Genomic DNA, 14813 nt, shown 5'->3' with positions numbered 1-14813 from the left:
CGGCAAGCCAGAGCCATTTAATAACCATGCTGCCAACTTAACAACTGCAGTGATTCACCGAGGTGAGCTGAGGTGGCGCAGTGGTTAGGGTGCAGAACTCCAGGCCACGTCAGCTGACTGTTATCTGCAGTTCAGCGGTTCTAATCTCACTGGCTCAAGGTTGACTCAGCCTTCCATCCTTCCGAGGTGGGTGAAATGAGGACCCGGATTGTTGTTGGGGGCAATATGCTGACTCTGTAAACCGCTTAGAGAGGGCTGAAAGCCCTATGAAGCGGTATATGAGTCTAACAACTATTGCTATTGCTATTGCTACTTAACAACTGTGGCAAGAAAGGTCGTAAAATGGGTCAAAGCTCAATTAAGAAATGTCTTTTAGCAACACAAAATTTTGGGCTCAATTGTGGTCATAAGTCAAGGACTACTGTGCGTCCATGAAAGTTTTTAAAGGCAATCATGATTGTAGGGATATAGTAAAGGGCCCGGTGGGAATGATTCTTTCTTCCCCAATTGTGATGGTTCTGATCTTGATTGGACTGCAATTTATTTAAAAACACACAAGTTGAACTTGAACAGAATACCGCACAATTTATGCATCATCTACTTTAACCTGTAGAAGATTTGATAAACCTTCTAAGTGGAAATCCTTCTCTTTTGTCCTGGGTAGCTGATGGAATGTGTGGCATGTCTGCTCTTTAAGACTGCGGACAACTACTAAAGGATCCATTTTTGTTTCTTTTTCTTCTGTCATTCAGTTATGCCAACCTGAAATTAATAGCTATCCAGATTGCTTCTGGCATGAAGTATCTTTCCTCCCTGAATTTTGTTCACCGAGACTTGGCTACCCGCAACTGTCTGGTGGGGAAGAATTACACTATCAAGATAGCAGATTTTGGCATGAGCCGCAACCTCTACAGTGGGGACTACTACAGAATCCAGGGCCGGGCAGTGCTTCCTATTCGCTGGATGTCCTGGGAAAGCATTCTTTTGGTGAGCATGTTGCACTTGCTATTATGCAGTGGTGGGTTTCAAAAATTGTTCGAACCTACTCTGTGGGTGTGGCCTCCTTCGTGGGAGTGGCTTGCCGCCCATGTGACCGGATGGGAGTGGCTTGCCGCCCATGTGACCGGATATGAAGATGTTGACGACACTTGTCAGAACCACCTTAAATTACCTCACACACAGCACTGGCATGCATAAGAATAGGATGTAAACTTGTTTTTTAAAAGGCATCTTTGGTTTGCGTTAAAACAACTTCAACACACGCAATGTTCTGATTGCACCACAAACGCAGTAGTCATCCTCACCTTTCACAGAGGCACTGAGTTTTATAAATAGGAGCATGATAGTGTAGAGTAATCATATCCAAGGATCAGTGGTGGGTTTCAAAAATGTTTGAAACCTCTTCTGTAGGTGTGTCCTGCTTTCCGGGTCCACTGGTGGAACCTCTTCTAACCGGTTCGGTAGATTTGATGAACCGGTTCTACCGAATAGGTGCGAACTGGTAGGAACCCACCTCTGCTATTATGACTACAGAGGTTAGTGGAAATTTTTAGGGATAACTGCAGACTAATTGCCCACTTAATCTAACAATAGGGCCTACCCAGTGGTGGGTTTCAAAATTTTTTAGAACTGCTTCTGTAGGTGTGGCCTGCTTTGTGGGAGTGGCTTGCCAGCCATGTGACTGAGTGGGAGTGGCTTGGCAGCCATGTGATTGGGTGGGCGTGGCCAGCTTGTAAAATGTGGTGAAACTCACTTAACAACGCTCTTGCTTAGCAACCAAAATGTTGGTTCAGAAACTCTGGCATTTGAAGCACACAAGTCTTAAAGCTGTCAAGACCCTTGCACCCGTAACCCTTTAGAAAAAAATCTCCAGGGATGTTCAAACTTGACAGCTTTAAGACTTTAAGGTTTAGATAGAACTCTTAGAGATGGGTGGGGCGATTGGTGAGCCAGCCAATCAGTGAGCGGCGGGCGGGGCAAGCATGGTGTAGACGGGCGGGGGGAAGGAGCTGGAACCGGTTCTAAATGGCATGGTAGATTTGTGGAACCTCTTCTATAGAAGAGGTTAGAACTAGCAGGAACCCACCCCTGGGCCTACCCTTACTTTCACTTAATCACACCAAGCATCCTCCTTTTATTCTGCTGTGATCTCATGATATTGCCTTTATCTCATCCCCGGCACATGCATGAGATATCTTTATTCCATATTTATCTGTGCCAGTATTAAAGCATCATTTTACTTTTATCCTAATGCACATTTAATCATGGTCTAGACCAGTAGTGGGTTCCCATTTTTTTACTACCGGTTTGCTCGTGCGTGCATGTGTACTCATGCGCATGCACCAGTGGTGGGTTGCAGGTGGTACGCCCTGGTACGGGTGTACTGGTGCCTGATGGGAGCACTGGGTACCGTTCTGGTATGGTGCTTTGGAGGGCCCACCTGCCCGCCATCCTTACCTGTATTTGAGCTCTTCGGCACTTCCGCACATGCACACAGAGCATACGGTGCCTGTGTGATGCTCTGCCGAGCAACTGGAGCGTCCCAGGTGTGCTGCGCGCATTCATGTGGTGGAAGCCGGGCCCCATTGCACCGTACCGATTGCAACGAGATCCGGAACCCACCACTGGCACGCACGATGGTTCTGCGCATGCGCAGAAGTGTCCGGACAGGTGGGCGGAGCCTCCTGCCGCTGCTACTACCGGTTTGCCCAATCGAGGCCAAACCAAGAGCAACCCACCTCTGCACTAGACCACCCATGATTTGTTGGGCCACAATTTCAAAGATATTTCCTTACCTAAACAAAGAAACAGAATGATCATGGGCATTAAAAAATAAAAATCAGTGGGAGTGACTTCCAACTTCCAAGGTTTCCTTGTGGGAAATGGGTAGTGAATGTCAGAAATTTTCCTTCCTTCATTCCCTTCCTTCCCTCCCTCATTGTTTGTTCTTCTCTCCTCCCTCCCTGTTCCTTCCTTTCCTCCCTCCTTTCCTCTTACCTTCCTTCCTGTGTCTTTTCTACGCAGCAGCTTCTTTGAAAAGTTTCAGCACCAGGTGAAGACTGAAACATGAATAGATCTATTCCAATTTCCAGCAACATACAGATCTATATGATTCATATATTTTTATTTTCCTGTAGGCAGTTTTTCTCCTTGGAGCTGCTTAGTTTTTATGGAAACCACGAATCTCTGGTTAGTTATATAAGAGAAGCAATGGGTGGAAACTAATCAAGGAGAGAAGCAACTTAGAACTGAGGAGAAATTTCCTGACAGTTAGAACAATTAATCAGTGGAACAGAAGTTGACTCCAGAAGTTGTGAATGCCCCAACACTGGAAATCTTTAAGAAGATGTTGGATATCCATTTGTCTGAAATGGTATAGGGTTTCCTGCCTAGGCAGGGGGTTGGACTAGAAGATCTCCAAGGTCCCTTCCAACTCTGCTATTGTATTGCATTGTATATATAAGTCATTTTGATTTTCTCCCCTCTGTTCCTCCAACCAGGGAAAATTCACAACTGCAAGTGATGTGTGGGCTTTTGGTGTTACACTCTGGGAAACCTTCACATTTTGCCGAGAGCAACCATATTCTCAACTATCTGATGAGCAAGTAATTGAGAACACCGGAGAATTTTTCAGAAATCAGGGACGACAGGTATGAAAATATATGAATACTTTAGATCAGGGGTAGTCAACCTTTTTATACCTACCGCCCACTTTTGTATCTCTGTTAGTAGTAAAAAAATTTAACCGCCCACTGGTTCCACATTCATGATGATTTATAAAGTAGGGAAGTCAATTAAATTTTAAAAAGGAAAATGCTTCAATATCAGACAAAACTCGTACCACGCACCATGAAAGCTGGAACGCACACTAGTGGGCGGTAGGGACCAGGTTGACTACCACTGCTTTAGATAGATCTTTGCAGACTCAGAAAATGGAAACATTATTTTGACCTATTGAGGAAACTATACAGGTAATCCTTACTTAACAAGGGTAATTGGGACCAGAATTTCCATTGCTAAGTGATGTGATCATGAAGCCTGATGTGACATGACCATCCCATTTAGCAACAGCAGTTCTAGTTCTTTATGATTACAATAGTTAAGGAATGGTGTGATGTTGTTAAGCACGACATCTCGTGGTCACCCTTTGCATCCTCATGCTGACTTCCCCACCTGTTTTTCTTGTTGGAAGGTGGCAGTGAAGGTTGTAAATGATGAGCATGTAACCGGAGGATGCTGCAATGTTGTAGTAATGACCAGGTGCTGAGTGAGTTGGCATAAAGTGAGGACATCCGGTACTTCAAAAATCTATAGTGTTTTAATATGCAGTTCAATATCTAGCTAGGAATAATTTCTGTTCACTTTAGAGCCGAGGTGGCGCAGTGGGTAGAGTGCAGTACTGCAGGCCACTTCAGCTGACTGCTATCTGCAGTTCAGCGGTTCAAATCTCACCGGCTCAGGGTTGACTCAGCCTTCCATCCTTCCGAGGTGGGTAAAATGAGGACCTGGATTGTTGGGGGCGATATGCTGACTCTGTAAACCGCTTAGAGAGGGCTGAAAGCCCTATGAAGCGGTATATAAGTCTAACTGCTATTGCTATTGCTATTTGCTTGAATAGGAATGCTTTGCCCCCCCCCCTCATGTTGCATTCACTGACTGGTTAAAAAGAGGGGGGAACCCACCAATTTTACCACTCTTCCTGATACCTGAGCTAGAAAGGAAAACTAGCACAACACTTGTCAAAGCCCTAAGGTTAAAAAGAAAGGAAAAACTGACCATCTTTCATTGAGGAGTTAATAACAACAAAAGTCCAGCTTTTTACCATTTGAAAATGTTCTTTAAAAATGGGCCATGTAAAGAAAGCAGTGACAATGGTTGGGAGTGTTTGCCTGCAATGTAACGAAGCACAATAGGAAAACCAGATAGTACCACTTTTGCTAGTGCTAGTCAAACACACTGCTTTTGATGTGTAACAGTAGGGATTGAGAGGTGAAAGTTTCCTCCTGCGTTGACTCAGGTTGGGTAGATAGTAACATCATGCATTCTTGCTTTCAAGAAATAGTGTCTTGCTCAAGCTTGATTCTGCAGAGCAGACCAGTACTTAACTCAGAAAAAGAAATATTACTGGGCAGTGTGTTGATAAAATCACTTTTAACCTAAGTTTACTTCACTGTATTGTTTCAAGAATAGAGAGAGGTAGCAGCAGAGCCGAGGTGGCGCAGTGGTTAGAGTGCAGTACTGCAGGCTACTTCAGCTGACTGCTAGTTCGGCAGTTCGGCTGTTCAAATCTCACTGGCTCAGGGTTGACTCAGCCTTCCATCCTTCCGAGGTGGGTAAAATGAGGACCCGGATTGTTAGGGGCAATATGCTGACTCTGTAAACCGCTTAGAGAGGGCTTTCAGCCCTATGAAGCGGTATATAAGTCTAATTGCTATTGCTATTGCTATCTTACAAACTAACTGAACTCTGTGGAAAAGGGATGCGAATGTGCTAAATAAATCACCAAGAGAAAATAAATGAGATTATCTACTATGAATCACATTCTGCAACTAACGTCCCATAAATGAACAGAGCAGAATATGGACAGAAGAAGTTTTAATGTTTTTTTAAGAAGGAATTGTTTTGCCTTCCTTCAATACTCGCTTTTATCTCTCTCTTCCCTTTCAGACTTACCTTCCACAGCCTTCATTTTGCCCTGATCCTGTATATAAGCTAATGCTCAACTGTTGGAGACGAGATACTAAAGCTCGCCCTTCCTTCCAAGAAATCCACTGCTTTCTTCAAGAAGCAACCACTTCATAGTGATGCCTTCAAATGCTATAGACTACCCCTTTCCCCTGTCACATTACCCTCTCCAAGTTATACCCAGAACTGAAGCCACTTCACCTTTCCTTCAATAACACAGCTGGACTCAAATCAACCATCAAAGGACAGATGAGAGAGAAATGGGGATCTGACCAGGTCTGCTACATAACCTCATTCATGGTGCTGTGTTTTGGACTGGTAAAGACTGAAAAAGTTATTTATCTTGTAAATGTTCTAGGTTGTGTGTGTGTGTGTGTTTTTTTAAAATGGAGTTTGTCTATGAAAGAGAAGAAAATATATTCTTTTTCCCGGAAAAAGGGATATGAAAAAAAAGCTTGAAAATGGAATTGACCTGGAAATAGGCACATGGACTTGGAAAGTACTGAAGCAATTAGTACAGTAGTGTTTTATGCCACTGCTGTGTGCAAGAGCTGTAATTGTGTAAGAGGCAGTAAAAGAGGTGAATGTCATACTGGACACAGACTGTGGCTTGGACAATGGTTGCTGAAACCTCAAAAGCCAAAGAAGGTACTGAAATAGATTTCCTGTGATTTAGGACAGGGTTTGCTAATAACAGAATGGGTTGGGTAAACTTAAGATAAAGTATGCAATTTTGTATCAATTAAACACTTATGCAGACTTTGCAAAATGTAATTAATTTGGGGTGGAATCTAGATTGCTCTGAGCAGAATGTTTGTGTGTTACAAACGTTGGATGTTAAAGACTATGTCCCACTTATAGTCTACACATTTCACTCACTGCCCTGTAGAGCAGGGGGCTCCAACCTTGGTCACATGAAGACTTGTGGACTTCAACTCCCAGAATTCCTCAGCCAGCAAAGCTGAGGAATTCTGGGAGTTGAAGTCCATAAGTCTTCAAATGGCCAAGGTTGGAGACCCCTACTGTAGATAACCGAGTGCCTTGGCCTCTCTCCTTAATCTGAGTGCTGCCAGAAGAGAAGGGATACCCTAATCCTGATGTACAGATGGAAAGTTACAATAAGGCGACATTCATAGGCGTATTCACACTATCAGTGGGTAGCAGACAATGTATCTATGGAGATTCTCAATCATCAGTTATCCCAAAAATGCTTTTCTAAAAGGCAACTGGACTTTCTTGGTTTTTTTCCTTGAAAATGTTTCACTTCTCATCCAAAAAGTTTCTTCAGGAAAAGCACCTTTGGGACAGGTGCAGACATCTTGAAGATCAACTAAAAGTCCTTTAAATACAGATGTGCAGTTCCTGAGTAAAAGCAGAGTAGCAATAAAGCTGTTGGTTTTCTTATGTAAAGTATACTCCATACTCCATTTGCATATGCCATCTCACCAGTCAACCAGGCTAGGCCAAGGCATTTGATAGGGCATGGGGTAAAGTCTGGCCCAGACATAGAAGCAATTCCCTTCCCTTCCCTTCGCCAAATACACAAACTTGATGATAGGTAGATTCAGATACATGTCTTTTGTTCTGAACTTAGGTATTGGAAAAATTAGTCAATTCCTCCTGTGCTGTGCTGCAATTACCGTAACATTTAAGCATGTCTTGGTTACTTCCCCTTGTAGCTTCTGGATCCCTGTTTGAATATCTGACCTTGTTTTTAGCTTACAGCAGACAGTTCACAGTCACAAAGATGGATTTGCTTTTAGCTGGTATATAACAGCTGTAATACACGTGGCTTTATAGTCATTTTTTTTGGATGCCCTAGATCAGTGGTCCCCAACCTTTTTATCGCCGCGGACCAGTCAGCCTTTGATAATTTTACCGTGGCCCGCTGAGCGCGCGCAGGGGTGGGGCGGCGTTGTTCGCGACGGCCCAGGAGCCTTTGCGCTGCAGCGATCATGGCCCCCGGCCGCTGCGCGGCCCGGTGCCAGGTACTCCACGGCCCGGCACCGGTCCGCGGACCGGGGGTTGGGGACCACTGCCCTAGATGTTCTCTTTTATGGGCTTTAGAATGCAATCAGAATGATCAAAGGAACGGAGTATATGAGGATAAGCTAGCATATGTGATGCTCTTTATTTCAGGACAGAGTGGGACAAACCAGTCAAGACTGCAGTTTAGCTCCTGACCTTCCAGTGGACTATAAGAAACCTTTTGATGATGTAAGGGAAGGGACTAAATTTGTTTTAGCTATTTTTATTTTTTACATTTTTTTCAAGGTTTTAGGGATGTTGGTGAAGCACCTCCAAGAGGCAAACCGCTCCTCCTCACCAACACGGAGAAAGTCTAAATAGCTTCCTCTGGAGCACATTTCAAATTTTTTGCATGTGTATTTGTGGGGAGATACCTTCTACTCTCAATTACCCAAATTCCTAAACAAGCAATTTCAGGTTAGTTTGAAGGTTTGAGATATGGGAATACAGTAGGAGAAAAAAATTGCCCAAAGATTCTCATGTTCCTGTTTTTATCATTTAAAAAAAACAAACACTGTCATTTGGCAATATAGTTTCAGGATGCTAGGGCATGCAATTTGGATCTTGATGAATCACAAGCAGGCCATGGGCTTTAAAAATGGTCATTATTAAATCATGCATAGTATGGGGGTTAAAAAGTGGATACCGTTAGGATTTCCATTTAAACAAAAAGCAAGAACATTGATACAGGATTGCTGCTAGATCAAACCTCAAAAATCACTGTGAAGTGCAGTCAAAGTAGATTTCTTATACTTTTCTTTTGTATGTGGAATCTATGAAAGAGAGGCTATCAACTGACAGTTGACATAGATTGACTGGTATTTCAATTGTTATACTTCACATTAGATTATGAACCATATTAACAATAGGTTGGTTTGTGCTTCTTGCAATCAAATGTCTTGGATTTTTTCATTGTGAATATAAGACTGATATTTTCCAAAGTTTGGACGTGCAAATCTTTTAATGCTATAGCTTTTGTATGAAATCAGTGGCTCCTTATTTGTTTGGTGGCAGTACACCATGGTGTTGTGATCTGTAGATATGACTTGGAACCATCAGTTAATTGCTAGAAAATCTAGAGCATAATAAGGAATTAATGGGCAAGTTGCTTCTTTTACAGATTGTGGGATCAGTAGACCCAGAACAAAGACCAGATTGTCTCAATGACATTGAAAACCATCTGGGTCAGTGGTGAAATTAAAAAGAAAATTACTACTGGTTCTGTAGTGATTTTTTTGGGCATGGCAGGGGAAGAATACTGCAAAATTTCTACTCCCAACCCACTCTGGGGCCAGCCAGAGAGGTGGTATTTGTCGGTTCTCCAAACTATTCAAAATTTCCTCTACCGGTTCTCCAGAATTTCACGCCTGATCTGGGCGCCACAAAATTATAATAGTATAGTTTAGAAATAAGTAAGCTTCTTTGGAGAGATTAGGTAAAGGAGTGGGCGGAGGAGAAATTGTTTCCTGAAACTTCAAAGCTGGTCTGGCTTGACATGTTTTGACTGAGATGAGAAAGTGTGTTTGCTGCACAGTGTTATCACATACTGCACAAATGGATTGCTGCTGGAATATATCTGTTTTTTTGGTATTCATCTACAAAAGAACCTTAAATCAAGCTTTGTGAGTCTTTATGGTCAGCTTGTCTACCTTTTCTTTGATCATTGGTCAAGGACAGGAAAAGTGCAGTTACTGGCTAGGTTCTTTTATCTTTAATGTCGTGGGAGACTCATGTAATTTTCTGTTTTACTCATTAATACTGTACTCTTATACCGTAGATAGAAAGTTCTGCACCTAAACCTGGCTTTTCTGCAAATTTTACATTATTAATTCAATAGCATTTCTTCTTTTTGATTGCTCATTTAGGATACAGCCATCGCAAATTCTTCCCCTTGTACTTATTTTGTGCCTCATAAACCATACGGAAATAACTCACTTGTGGAATCAGAACAAGGCTAGGAATGAAATGGAATTTGAACTGTTAAACGTAGGAAGAGAATGATCTTCATGTCCTGGCCACACATATTCCTCACCCCACACGTCTCCTTTGAAAAATGGACATTATTTATCTCTCCTAACCTAAAGATGAATTGACTAGAGCTTCTAGCTTGAGCTTCTAATTAGAAGCTGAGCTTGAACTTTTAATTGGGTTGCAAGCAATAATAATCAGTCCTTTACTTATCTCTTCAAGAAATACAATGCCAATAAATTCACATTGCTCACAGATAGGAGAGTAAGGCAAGAGACAATCCTTTATGGGCAATCAAGCTGAAGCTTTATAAGTCATCCCTTTCCCCGAGCCCTCAATATAGGAGCACATTTTAATGAATTAATCTATAAAGCTGTATTTAAGTCATATTTGCAGTGCAGTACAAATAAAAATGGGCAAATACAAATTGTAGAACCTTAAAATAAGCAGTAGTTTGTATAAGTACCTACAGTAACTAGTAAATGCAGTGTTCTACCTATTTTTTTAAAAAAAATATTCATTTGCAAACTTTCTGTAAAGTATCAAACTAGATCTTGAAGCATAGGTCAGTAATCTATTAACTGAAGCATCTACCATTCTTTTTTTTTTAATGACATCTGGGCTTTTCCCAAATTATGGTAGCATAGTTTTAAATAGTATTTTTTAAAAATAATAATAATCCAGGTAAATAAATTAAGCCTAAATTAGACTTGGTGTGTTTATTTTATTGTCTTTCTTTATTTTTTAAAAGAAATTCCAGGCGTCCCATACCTATTCCTATAAAAGCTATAGAAGCCTTCTTAAAAATGCAATTTACAAACTGAGAAGGCTACTTACCCCGTGGAAAAGGCTGTAGACAGTGAATTCTACAACTACAAGAGAGTCTCTGCTGATCCCCCCCCCTCACATTTACAATTATTATCTTGCTGAAACAAATTAATGAATAGATTATAGTAGCCACTGAGTTTATAATATGGCCATGAATTACATATTAGGGCACAGTATTGTAATTTCTAGACAAGTCAGTGAAATTTCAGAGACACTTGTATTTTATCATTTGTATTTATCATCAAAACACAAGCCAAACTGTTACACTTCAAGGGGAAATGGAAATTCATTCTTTCAATATTGTGTTAAAAGTTCAGTAACTTTATGCACATAAAGTTCAGGAACTGTTCAGGAACAATGGTTTTTAAATAAAGATGATATAGAGGACTGGTTTTCAGTGTTTTCCTTTACACAAATGAGTACAGCATCACCGAAAGCTTTTTCAAAGTTACTAGATAAGTCAGGGATCAGCCTGTGTGATGCTTGTGGACAATATGACGTGTCTTATCTTCTGCAGATCCCAGTGTTAAATTGATTAGAAATTAAAACAGCTAAAATTTCACAATGTGTTACATCTGATGGGATGCCCGGGTTCCTGCTTTTGTCAAATACATACTTTTCTCAAGTCTATATTACTTATTTTGAAATGGCATTAGATTTAGATTCATGAGGCCATTTACTATACTGTACATTTTGACAAGGTTATTACGGCTTTGGAAGTTTTATCATGGGCAACTTGATATAGGGATCTGGCCCCAGGTTTCCCCTGCTAATCTCTTTATTGAGCTATCAAAATAACTTTTGTCCAGTTCACTTGCCAAAAATTCACGACGACATTTCTCTTTTGTGATTTGAGAGCCTGGAGCTCTGGAGGGTGGGTGGAGGAGAGCTGATTCCCATTAGCTGGTACACCACCAGTTGCAGTTTCCCTCCATTAGGTCCTCCTTTCTCCATAGAGCCCTTGTTTTAGGGGATAGGGTCAGGTAGCAAGTCTTGGGGCCTACCTATATAAGGAAACTCAAATCTCCCCTTAGCTGAGACAAGGGATGCAGTTCTTTGGATCTTGATCTTTGTCTAAAGAGCCGAGGTGGCGCAGTGGTTAAATGCAGCACTGCAGCACTGCAGGCCACTTCAGCTGACTGCTATCTGCAGTTTGGCGGTTCAAATCTCACCGGCTCAAGGTTGACTCAGCCTTCCATCCTTCCAAGGTGGGTGAAATGAGGACCCAGACTGTGGGGGCAATATGCTGACTCTGTAAACTGCTTAGAGAGGCCTGAAAGCCCTATGAAGTGGTATATAAGTCTAACTGCTATTGCTATTGTCTTGAATATGCAGAACATCAGTCTTACTGAGACAATTTCGTAGTCAAATCCTGTGAAATCGGCCCCATTGATTTAAATGAGAATATCATGTAAATATTATTTATTTGATGACATTTTATTATTTACTTAATCACATTTGCCCATCTCTCTCTCTCTTTCACACACACAACCTTCTGTAGGTTCTGTTTTATCATGGGATCCCCAAACTAGTTGACAAAACCACATTTTAAAGGTCTTCTGGAGGAACAAGAGGTGTGGTGCCAACCGCAGCTCAAGGGTAATTATTTTCTACAGGGTGGAAGCTAGGGAAGGATATACTATATATACAATTATGTATAATCCCTTCATTTCTAGGAAGTACAGGTATCATGCTTAATCTAGGCTGATAATGGTAGATAATAGACATTTATCCTCAATTCAAAAAATCAGTATTTTTTTTTTAAATGCCTAATCGTAATTGTATAGGTTTTTTTCTTTTATTCTCTGGAAAGTTCTATTTAATGGTTTTGCTCTCGAATCATTGAATTGTAAACAAAACTGTTTGTTCCTTCTGTCCTGAATTCCATTTTTGTTGTTGTTCTTCTTCTGTTGATTAAAGAGACACTTTTAAGAAAGCTGTGTCTGACTTTTCTCCTCCACTGGAATAGGAGGAAGAACTTGCCCTTGAATGATAATCGCTAAGAGAAACCGCAGAGTTCAGGAGAACCAAGGCTGTGACTGGGGAAGTTAAAATAAAGAATTGCCTGCCATTCAAGGGAAGATGAGGGGGGCAGAATGGGTGAGATAGTGGCCATATGCTTCCCAAATGTCCTATAGCATTAACTAAATTGGAACCGAGAGAAGATTTTTCTTTTCCTTTTAAAATGATATCGCCCTGATATCTTAATGGAAAAATAGTTCCTATTTCCTTCATATTTTGAAGCAGTGGGACAAAGTTTCTCTGGCAATGAGCATACCCTTGCCTTCAGTAACTCCCACGAACGTTGCAAAATAAATGCAGCGCATGAACAACAGAAAGTAGTTATGACTGCTGCTTTCCCATTGCCATTCTCAAGCCACCTATTGAAATTATCAATAGTCTCGAATGCCCGTGCATTTTATAAATACTTAGACTTTGTGGAATTATTCAACATTGGTTTATTGAGCTTCTCAAGTTTGTTAATAGAATGGTAAAGTCAGGCATAATAAATCAACATTTTGAGATACATTTTTGTGTAAGTCAAGTCAGTCTTGACTCTAGCAACTAATATCACAAGGCCAAAGACTTGCCTCAAATTGGACAGAGATGCCTTGTTCCGTGGCACGACAAAACCGCGCTCGACTAAATCGCGCCCGATTAAACCGCGTCGCTGACGTCATCAACAGGGCAACAACAGCGAGCGCGGAGAAAGAAGGGCGCTTTAAATAGCGCTTTGAAAGCAAGCCGATTCAAGTTAAGGTAAGGGTTAGGTTTAGGGTTAGGTTTAGGGTTAGGTTAAGGGTTAGGGTTAGGGTTAGGGTTAGGGTTAGGGTTAGGATAAGGGTTAGGGTTAGGGTTAGGTTAAGGGTTAGGATTAGGTTTAGGGTTAGGTTTAGGGTTAGGTTAAGGGTTAAGTTTAGGATTAGGTTTAGGATTAGGATTAGGTTTAGGGGGGTTAGGTTTAGGTTTAGGGGTTAATTTTAGGTTTAGCGTTTACAGCGTGCTTCTGTCTCCGCGCTGTTGTCGCCCTGTGATGACGTCAGCTACGCGGTTTCGTCGAGCGCCCTTTAGTCGAACGCGGTTTTGTGGTGGAACCGCCTTGTTCTACAGTGTGAACTAGGAAGGGCTGCTTCTTATTGATGCGGGAGGGAAGGGGGGAGACCTATGTCCCAAAATAGCCTAACAGGTCAAAGGAGTGATCTTTTATTGTGTTTTATTGTAAACTGCAGAGAGAATTTGGCAACTGGGCAGTCTAAAATGTTTAACCATCTTTGCAATTAGCTTTACAGCTGTCTGTGAAAAGCTTCTACCTTTTACTGGCACATCTTGTAAGTGGTATTTGGAGACATGGTCCTTCCAAACTGGCAGGCTATCTTTAACTGAGTGGTCTGCCTCGATGCATGAATTCCTTCGCCCCCTTTTTAAAGCTATCATCCAATTCCGTGATTTTCATTGAATTAAACGGTATTAATTTCTGAGTAGATACGTCTACTCAGGTCTGTATTTGAAGCCTTCTAAATTGACTGTCAAGATCTTATCAGCTGTTTCAATGGATCTGGGTGTAGGAAGTTATCACCCAGCCCTCTCCCAGAAAAATGAAATATGCTAGGAAATATTGAAAAGGCAGAATATTTCCCTGGATGTGAAAAGGAAGAAACATGTTTTAAAAGACAGAATAGCTGCCTGCAGCTTCCTGCCCATCCCCACTTTGTCAATGAGCCATTAATGAAATGTAAAATTTACACAGGCCCAAAACTTGAGAGAAAATTTTTATAAGATGTTTTACAGATGGCATCTAGATCCCCCAAAAATGGCTTCTATGTATTTGAATTTACAACCTAAATGCTGGAGATGTGATTGTATGGACGCTACATATTTTCATATATGGTGGACTTGCAAAAAGGTTAAGGCATTCTGGATAAAAATATGGTGGATTATGCAAAATGTTCTCAAAAAAAGGATAAAGTTTACCCCCGCAGCTATTTTTGTTAGGTATAATTACTGACTGTACAGCAGTAGAGATTAACTTGATTTTGCACTTGATAACTGCAGCTAGATTGTTGGTGGAGCAATACTGGAAGAAGGAAGATTTGCCTACTATCCAAGAATGGACATTGAAAGTCACAAACTTTGCAGAGATGGCTAAAATATCTGCATATCTTAAGGACTATTCAAACGAGAGATATAAATGAGACTGAAAAATGGATTGACTATATTCAAAATAAAAATGGGTCTAGGAAATTTCACATAGTTTATGATTAGGATTAGAAACGATACAAATTATTTATAGTTAGCCTAGCAAG

The 14813-nt window shown here is 41.2% G+C and overlaps 1 protein-coding gene across 1 annotated transcript in view; it reads left to right on the top strand.

Moving 5' to 3' along the window:
• The window catches only part of DDR2 (discoidin domain receptor tyrosine kinase 2), a 67097-nt gene extending 61089 nt beyond the window's left edge, over window positions 1-6008 (top strand). The window contains 3 exon segments of the mRNA XM_032226112.1: window positions 753-987; window positions 3501-3650; window positions 5668-6008. Coding sequence (XP_032082003.1) covers window positions 753-987; window positions 3501-3650; window positions 5668-5802 — 520 coding nt within the window. The 3' untranslated portion in view covers window positions 5803-6008.
• Window positions 6009-14813: the final 8805 nt, after the last annotated feature.

The sequence above is a fragment of the Thamnophis elegans genome, chromosome 11, assembly GCF_009769535.1.
Source record: "Thamnophis elegans isolate rThaEle1 chromosome 11, rThaEle1.pri, whole genome shotgun sequence".
NCBI lineage: Eukaryota > Metazoa > Chordata > Lepidosauria > Squamata > Colubridae > Thamnophis > Thamnophis elegans.
The sequence above is the reverse complement of the archived record's forward strand: the minus strand, read 5'-3'. Positions and strand labels throughout refer to the sequence as shown.